Source organism: Meleagris gallopavo, chromosome 12 (genome assembly GCF_905368555.1).
Source record: "Meleagris gallopavo chromosome 12, MGAL_WU_HG_1.1, whole genome shotgun sequence".
Lineage (NCBI taxonomy): Eukaryota > Metazoa > Chordata > Aves > Galliformes > Phasianidae > Meleagris > Meleagris gallopavo.
In genome coordinates this window covers 9,462,352-9,471,590 of record NC_139415.1, presented here as the reverse complement: position 1 = coordinate 9,471,590, position 9,239 = coordinate 9,462,352, and the positions used below count along the sequence as shown (strand labels likewise).

Below are 9,239 nucleotides of genomic sequence, written 5' to 3'. Positions count from 1 at the left end.
GCATAGTGGGATTTGTTTAGTGTTTCCTGATTTTTATTTTTTTTCCCAAGCTCTTGTATCAACATTGTAATTTAAAAACTAGGTGTTTTTTTTTTCCTTCCAGAATTCTAGTTTTATGTGCTTGTTGTCATACTGTAATTCTTGACTTTAAAGGAAAGGGCTCCAATTAGGCTGTGATGTTTTTGTTCTACTCAATATTACTTTGATGCCATGACTTAGTTCTGTAAATAAGATTCAGAGTCCAATGGAAGTCTTGGATTTTTTTTTTTATTTGACTAAATGAAGAAACTGATCTTTTTCTCTGGCTTTTATTTTTCAGTATAATCACTGATTAAAACTAGTTACCACAGACCCTTGTAGGATTGTTCCCTATGATGCCAAGTTCGTATAAAATTGATAATACAGTAAATACTAAGTAGAGTACAAGACAAATTGCCCCCAATTTTTTATCTATTTTCCAGCCATTCAGGTGAATTGCCAGAAAAATAAAAATAACTGAACAGATGAGCGAAGTGGCTGTGTATGTCAAACCACTGCTGTTCACTTCTATGGGTTCGGATGTGTTTATGAAGGCAGTTTTTATAAACCAGGGTATTCCCAGACATAGCATATCAAATACGTTGGATCCCACAATGTTAGACATAGCCATGTCTCCGTTTCCTGTAAAACAAGAAGTACAAATAAACCTGAGTTGTGTTATACAAAATTGGCAAACTGTTTTGGAGAAGTAGGCTGTCAGCCCTCAACTTTTTGTGAAGCACCCTTTTCAATCTTTTTCTTTGCACAAAAGGTAAATATGATTCCATAGACTACGGTTTTGGTACCACAAGTGTAAAAAATGCCTCCCTAAGTCACCAGCACCTGCAAAGCTGCTCTTAAGATAAGTGAAGCAGGATAGTATAAAACCCAGTTGTGTTTAAAATACCAAGACAAGTTGTACTTTGCAGTAAAGCTGTGACATGATCAACAGCAAATCATAGCAGTCTAGAGCACTTCTCTGAGATACTGGGAGGTTTTTAAATGTCTGAACCACAGCTTTTTTTTTTTTTTTTTTTTTTTTTTTTTTTAGGTAAGCTATCTTATTTATTAATGGTAGACTTAGAAACTGGAGAAAGTTTTGAAGCTGCTCCTTGAATTTTTGGAAATGTTGACTAGAGTTCTTTTATCAAAGTACTTTTTAAACACATCAATTGGAATGAGCCCGAACACCAAAATCTTTACCTTTTCGAGCCACCAGCACACTTGCAACTGTATCTGGTACACTTGTTCCTGCTGCTAGTAATGTGAGACCCATTACTGACTCTGGAATTCTCAGTGTTTCACCTGTAGTTCATAAACAGTGGTAGAAAATATGAGTAAAATTTTTAGGTTGTTTCCTCTAGAGAAATTTTTTCAGGTGTCCTTTGCTGGAGAAAGGATTACTAATAATAGTAATTCTAAAATCTGTGGAATCTGTTCACCAACTTAACTTGACTAAACATGCAGTGACTGAACTATGAGGTAGTTAAAAAGAGTAATAATAACAACAATGAAATGTTATATTGCTCTTGTTCCTCCATCAAGGAACTATAGGATAGTAAATATCTTATTTACAGCTTTTTCAAAGACCTGAGTGGATGGAAGGCTTTCTGTGTTCAAAATGATATTAGTTATGGATTGTCCTTTGAGATGCAGTTGAAGTTTAAATACCTATTTATTCCCTTTTCTCAATTTCTGTAAAATGTTACAGTTTTCTTTGGTTTGAGACATTTCATCATTAGCACTCCAAATTGTTATGGAGCAATAATTTTTACAAACACACACTCTTCAAAGGGGGGAGAGGGAAAAAACACCAACGTATGACTTTGTTAGGAAATGAGGACATTAAGGGTATAATTACAATGTTGTCTCAACTATGTGACTCTGACGCTTCATTCCAGTTAGCAGGAATTAGAAGTTTTTCAGTCTATGGGATTTGGAAGAAGCAAAATGACTTTTCAGTACAAAAGTTCTGTAGAAGGATGAGTTTCTTTAGATCAACACTGATTTAAATTAAAAAAAAAAAAAAAATCAAAACAAACTTCCTGCCTACCTGTATTTTTAGCCCTGTATGTGCTGAAAGAATACAGGTTTCTTAGAATACAGGGATTCAGATCTTCAAAATTGTTGTAGCAGCCTTTAGTTTTATGTGCCATTCATGAGCATCAATACTTTCAAGTACTTGATATTTCTGTTCAGACTGTTAAGTAATTAAAGCTTGTCTTACATTTTACTGAACCATAGAAGTTTATTTTATTATTGTTGTTAAAACCTGAATTCTTGCTTAGAGTACTCAGACACTTCTAAGCATAGTTTTCTTAAAATAAGAGGCAGTGTGCTGTAACTTAGGTCAGCAGTGATGGCCTAGTACATAACAGCTTAGTCTAGATCAACGCCATACATTTGTTTGAAATTTTTCCTGTTCAAAGGGACTAATATCATCCTCTTGTAAAATCTGTAGTGGTATTTATTTTTCCATTGCTTCTAATGTACAAGATTGGTAGGGTGGAGGGACCAATATGATCAGCTTTTATAAGTTAAGCAAACAAAGCTGAAATATGAATAAACCAGTGTTATGCACCCAATAGTAGTTCTAGCCCTCTGAAGTTTATAAGATAGAATCTAAACTCAGGTGAAGCTGGTTTTTTTTTCTTTTTTTTTAAACTAGTAGATAGATTCATCTTCTAGTTGAACTGTAGGGTTTTTTTTCTGGCAATTGACCATAAAGAGAGAATGGTCTTATTTTTCTAGCCTTCAGTTCATTTTGTGTATCGGTAGCAATATCTTGCTATAGTAATGAAAATTTCCTTGCTAGTAAAAAAAAAAAAAAGTGTACTAAATTAGGTTTGCTCTTGACCATCACAACGTAGCCCCCTGCGATGAAATTTTTGGCACGTTTGATAGGCCATTTTTATGCAACAATAGAATATTTTTGGGTCAACTTTCATCAGAGAACCTAGACTTGAATATATATATATATATATATATACAAATACATGTAATTTTTAGAGTTTTAATGTGTAAATAGAACGTTTGACCTTGAAGTAGTGGGACAAAGACCCCAGTGCTGCTTGTAATGACTCTTCAGAGTGGACTAACACTAATGTGCTATTTGAAACTCCACTGTATCTACTTTCATATGAATTAGTGTTTCGTCTAGTAGATGGGCAATAATTTTCATCTGGATCCTGTCTCAGAGGCTTCTAGCATTCAGATGGTAAATCTTTGATTTTTAGATACAAATAGAAAATTGTTTGACCAAGGAGTGAACCTGATGGGTGTTGTATCCAGCAATGTTAGTAACTTCTCACAAGTCTACCGTTGTGTAGGTCTGTGTCTGCACTTAACAAGAAGTTATTCGCTGAATTTTTAATTTGAAAACAAGTTTAGGATGCTGAACTAGCAGAATACTCAAGTAGGATTAGTGAGCTATGATGTAGAAATGGCAATGTTTGTGCTATTTCTCATTTAGAGATCTGTTTTCTGCTTGTTCTTAAAATTAAAACCTGAAAAACCTGTTTTTTTTTTTTTTTTTCTTGAGCTGACTGGAGAAACAGTGAAATGGGGAAACCTTTTAATACTTTAAGATATTTTAGAACTGATTTTACATTCATTCACATCTTACCTCTCGCTCAAATTCAGTGCTTTTTCAGCTTTACTTTATGATGCAGATTTTTAAGAGATACACACACGTAAGGAATAAACGTATATGACACTAATAAACATTTGACACTGTAGTGGGAATAAAATAATACAAAAGTTTGGGCATCGTTTTTGGCAGGTGAGGTGTAGAAATAATGGATCTCTTCCAAAAATCTGAATCTTTAATTTCAGTCTTGGTGGATTCCGTGTTTGCCAGACTTCAGCTTGGTGAGTTTATTCCTGCATACCTAATTGTTTCACTTCATCAAGCAATTTAATGAAACTATCTTTTTAAATATGAGCTGTTTTTTTGTAGCTTTGTAAACAAATTCTTTCACATGATGGTAAGCAGTCAAAAATAGCTAAATTCTACAGAGGTTTTCATTAGATGGAAGGAGGCAAATGAAGCAGTCACACACAAGGGATTGTTTGTTTTAAGCAAAATACGTGTTGCTATACTGACTGTTAAATGTGAAAAAGGAAAATCTTCACACAGAAAACTTTTTCAGCCATGGTTAATCGGTTGCTTCGGTGCAGCACTTGAGGTACCTACCTGCTATTGTTATCATCCACACAAGGACGTAAGTGATTGCAGAAATCCATGCTGCTGACATGAAAAATGTTACCATGAACCAATTCCTCCAAAACCGTCTTCTGCAATCTGGTGTAGTCAAATAGAGCAGCGTAATAATAGGAAGGGATAACACCCACAGAATTCTCTTCATATCTTCCTCAGGCATGGTGAAGACACTTGGATGATCTGTTGAAGAAGTAACTGTTTTTAAACTGTAGCATTATGTTTGAAAATCATTAGCACTAAGTCATACTGTTTGCTTCAACTTGTGAGAATACTGGAAAAAGGTACAAGAAAATAACTGTGACGTTGTAACTGTTGTCTTACTAGTGCCTACATCACACTGGACTGAACTCTGAAATCAGATGTTCTTTATTACTGTGTCACTAGGAGATAACCCAGGTGGATGAAAAATGAACTTGTCTATAAGGTTTATGCAAAATGTTTTACAAGATTTAGCACCAACTGATGATTTGTCTAAGTGAAGAGGAAGCGTGGTCCGTGGCTCCATATTCCTTCTGCTATAATGCATATTTTGGGTTACGAACTGGCCACTGTCATGACAAAACAGGATATATTAGGACAGTAGCAGTGTGTCTTTCAGCTGATACTGCATTTTACAAACTGAGTTGCTGGGAAGTTTCAAATGTGCACAGCAGTAACTGGTGGAAGTTCTGTTGCTGGCACAAATAACCTCTAGCAACTAGCTTCATACAAAAATCACAACTACAATTTTACTTAACGTTATATTCCAGCACAGAATAACGATGTACTTAAATACTATGACATTTTTTTGAGCAAAATCTTAATAATATCTGAAAACCTGCTCGTTAGAACTTATGTAAACTGGCATAGAGATTGCTAGAGACAACTGTAAGAATACTTATACCTTCAGAGATTTCATCAAGCCTGTGTAAGCTTGTTGAAAGCTGAGAATAGTCCAGCTCATCTTGGAAAATTCCACTGTCAGCTCTTGACTGTTGATGAATTAGAGGCCCTCTCTCTTCCCTCCATCCAGCTAATGGCTGCTGCTCACAGCTTTGTTCCGTGGCTTTTGTAAAACACGAACAGCAGGGACTGAGCTTTTTCATGAGGCACCGGTTGATTTTAATGTCAAAACATAGTACCAGAATATAACACCCATATATTAATAATAAGGAAGCACTTTCATACCTAGAATTAAAAAAAAATAATAATAATAATAATAATTACAGAATGTGTAATATAGATTAATATATAATAAATAACTAAAGAGACTGACATGAAAAGACAAAAAAAAAATTGCATGAGTAGTGAAAGGAAAAAACAAAAGCATCTTTTTGCACTGGTATGGGCAATGTCATGGAAGTTTGTAAATTTCTTCATGTCTTTCAGCAGTTTAATTAATTCTTCTCCCCTGCAGAATCTTGTCTGTGTATTGTATAGCTGCATGTTTTCCAGGGGAACTTACTGAACAACTGATGTTTGCAAAACTGAGTCTCATGTGATGGTTAAGGAGGGGGACAGAGTGTGTTATTTTGAGTCAGAAACTTCAGAGAGGTAGCACCGGGCCTGACTGTTTTGAGACAAGAGGAGTTTCAGTAGTGATGGAAGAGAATTGACATCAGAAAGTCATGATCTACTTCTGACAGAGGAATGTTTTTCTTAGTGGTAATGCTATTAAGAAAAGTCTCTAAAAGAAGTAAGCTGTGAAGACTAACTGCTATGCCAAAACAGGTCATATAGAAGTTGTGAAGTTTGTACAAAGAAACCTATGCAGACCAGACTTTATAAATACGCAGGGTTTGAATGATTGGGTAACAATCTTTACAAGCATTGTGACTTTCTACATTTTTAAAGTCAACAGGATGTATATTTCTGTTAGTGAATGGCAGCTGAAGTTTGTTTTTGTTTTTTAACACTGTTTCACTAATCTCCAGTCAACAGTAATTAAACACTACTTGTGCTCTTACCAGTAAATTCTGCTGTCAGATATCATCGCAAGGACCGCCGCTGTACTAATTGTATATGCCAGGCAGTCTCTAAACAGCGGCCAACAGGATAGCCTGGAAACCTGCAGATCACAGATTCATTTTCATTTTTTAAAAATGTGTCTGTAATACTTTCACTAAGTGCTGTAAATGCTGCATCGGTATGTTGTTTCTATATTATGTAAAAATTTAAGATTCTTAGGAATGACTCAAGTATGATATTTAACAACTTAGTGTTTTTAAAAACTTTCATAGCAACTTATCTTAAATCTGATTACATGCTGGTTTTGCTACGAAACAATAAACTTGACGGTTGTCATAGTAAGTCTCTTTTGACTTTTGTTGGCGAAGCAGAAAGGATAACCATTTGGCTCTCAGGTGCAGAACTATCCAAGCTGATTCTTACCACGCTAGAGAGCAGCCCGCATGCTGCACAAATCCCCAGAAGATTATAGATGGCTGATCCAAGGATGGTGCTGACGCCGATGTCTCCTTTTGTCACGAAGACTCCTACAAGGAAAATGACTTTCTGGTATGTTCCTCTTTGACATGCAAGGTAAAGAGTTTTAGGTTTCGAGGAGTCAAAGTGTGCGTCTCTTACCTAGAAAAGCAGTAACAAGCTCTGGAGCAGAGCTTCCAGCAGCCATGAAAGTTGCTCCAGCAACATCCTGAGAGAGGCCAAGGCCTGAGGACAGAGCGAAAGAATTGCTTTAAAAATTTTTTAAAAACCTAAATACTTCAGTAGTCTTACATCAGTATGGAAGGTTAGAAGCTACTACACTGTACTGGGATGAACTCTGCTCTCTTTCATACAGTTAATGCAATTTCTAAACTTTCTAAAACATTGAAAATGTAGCCTCGTTAATTGAGCTAACCTGTTCCCAGCCTCATTTAAATACTAGAAAAGGAGCACTGGTACAGAAGGCATTACAATATGATCTTAAAAGGTAAAATAGGCGCATTTATGTCAGCCTTAATGCTGTTCTGTGAGGATAAAAATGGTGGGGAGGTTCCTTGGACTGGTGTGGTAAAACTTCATGATGATTCAAGTCAAATCTAATTTGAGGGAAATCCATACTCGTGTGTCTTAATAAACCAAAAATAGTAGATTTAAACCCGTGCTGGGATGAACCTCCTCCATGAACGCTATAAGACTTTTGTTCTTGTAAACTGCTTATGAAACATTTCCTTTCGGATTGAGGTCTGCACTGAGATCAGGAATGTATAGCTTGATGCGGAACAACAGTCTTAACATGTCAATTTAAAAGAAGTATTAGCTCTATGGCAATGTTTAAACTTACATTTCCTGTAAGCGTTCTGGTCTGGAGAGCGTTTTCCAGTGTTCAGGGATGAGTTTCCCTGGAGAATCTGTTTTAATCAATGAAGATCTGAACTCAGCCAGGACCACCTTTTCATTCAGTGGTCTGCTGAAACCAGGGGAGTTATTGCAGGGCGATGAGATTTCACAGGGCTGTTCTAACTGACCCTTCCTCTGACATACCTACTGTGTGGCGGCAGCTCACGCTAGTGCGTACAGGCTTTGCTTTTTGGTGCAGCATCGTACGCTGGTAAGGTCTGTGTGTGTGTGAAGAGCCTTGGGCTGCCTGCAGCTTTGCTGTGTGAGGAGCTGTGGGGTGCCTGCAGCTCTGCCCGCAGTGCCCCAGCTATGAGTCCCCAGCGCTACAGGGAAAGTGAGGAACGCACTTACATTCCGTGATGATCTCTAGAGACGGTAGGAAGTAATCATCGCACACGATGGACGCAGCCAAAAACATGTAGAGTATAATTAGGAAATAAATAACGATTCCTCCATCCTTTCTCTCCTGCGGTGTAAAAAATCCCTCAGGAAACTCAGACGAAGGGGGAACGCAATCCGTCCCGTTCTCTGAAAGACGAGGACAAAGCCGTTACAGCGCGGCCGGGGGCGGTCGGCAGGAGCGCGGCTCGCGCCCCCCGCCCCACCTGTGTTCTCTGCCGGGCGCTGCGCGCGCGCTCCCCGCAGCTTCCAGCCCCACAGCGCCAGCAGCAGCATCAGCAGCGCCGCCCGCCGCCTCCACAGCCCGCCCGCCCTCGCCTGCATCTCGGCGGCCTCGGAGCTGCTGTGAGGGCGCGACGGGAGGAGGTGGCCGGGTTAGGGCCGGGACGGTCACGTGACCCGGGCTGCACGACCCCCTGTCGCCCTCCGCTTGGTCGCTCGTATTCCTGAGGTAGAGCCGTTCAGCGAGAGCTAGGCTGAGCGCGGCCGCACAGCCCCTCCCTTCAGCCCTGTTGACTAACGTTCTTTGTCTGGTGACCTTTCTGCAGCGAAGTCATGTGTATAATTGAGGATTAAATGGTAAATGCAGTCTTTTTGCAGAACGGCTTTGCATGGCCGTTCCCCACTCCCACAGAAGGAGTTTGTTTTCCATCGAGTCCCTCTCAGACATCTCCACAAACACCTTTGATCCCATTACGCACGATGGCATTCAGAGGTGCCCACTTTGCTCATCGCTCATCAGGTGTTGGGCTGATGCTTACACTGGTGAGAAACGTGCAAACGGGAAAACAGCGTGGTGCTCCGCTGCATCCAGTGCTTCCCAGTGCTCGTTCCTTGCACCCATTTTGCTTGCTCAGTGCATGACCCATCTCTGTAGCACACAGGAGATGAGATGAGGTGATAAGATGGCTCTTCTTCAGTGGTAAAATGGAGCAAACAAAAAAAATCCTAACGCCACCCACCGTTACGATATGAATGCGTGTTTCCGGAGAGAACGTTCTGGAACAACACATTTTGCAGCAATTGCTTTTACCTTTTTCTGACCCTTCCGTGGCCTGAAACGCTTTTTACCTCAGTGGAAATGACTTCAGTCACCCAAAGCTGTGGAGGTGATGGGTGCTTTTCGGAGGACACGTTCCCCAGGCTGTCTGAAAAGCAGAGGGAAGCAGAGCTGTGGCAGCTGCTGCTCCTGCTTTGCAGGAGAAAATCAATCATGGTGATTTTGAAAGATTTATGGATAGGATTTTCTTCTAAACCCCACTTTTCCATCATAATGAAT

At 39.1% G+C, this 9,239-nt stretch overlaps 1 protein-coding gene across 1 annotated transcript; it reads right to left on the bottom strand.

Moving 5' to 3' along the window:
* Positions 1-31: 31 nt before the first annotated feature.
* Positions 32-8,473, bottom strand: SLC24A5 (solute carrier family 24 member 5). The gene is made up of 9 exons (XM_085233548.1): positions 8,167-8,473; positions 7,913-8,089; positions 6,806-6,889; positions 6,611-6,714; positions 6,187-6,287; positions 5,124-5,407; positions 4,214-4,420; positions 1,222-1,323; positions 32-660 (listed from the first exon to the last, which is right to left on the bottom strand). The coding sequence occupies exons 1-9, from the start codon at positions 8,282-8,284 to the stop codon at positions 338-340; spliced, it is 1,500 nt and encodes a 499-aa protein (XP_085089674.1). The 5' UTR covers positions 8,285-8,473; the 3' UTR covers positions 32-337.
* Between the last annotated feature and the right edge of the window lie 766 nt (positions 8,474-9,239).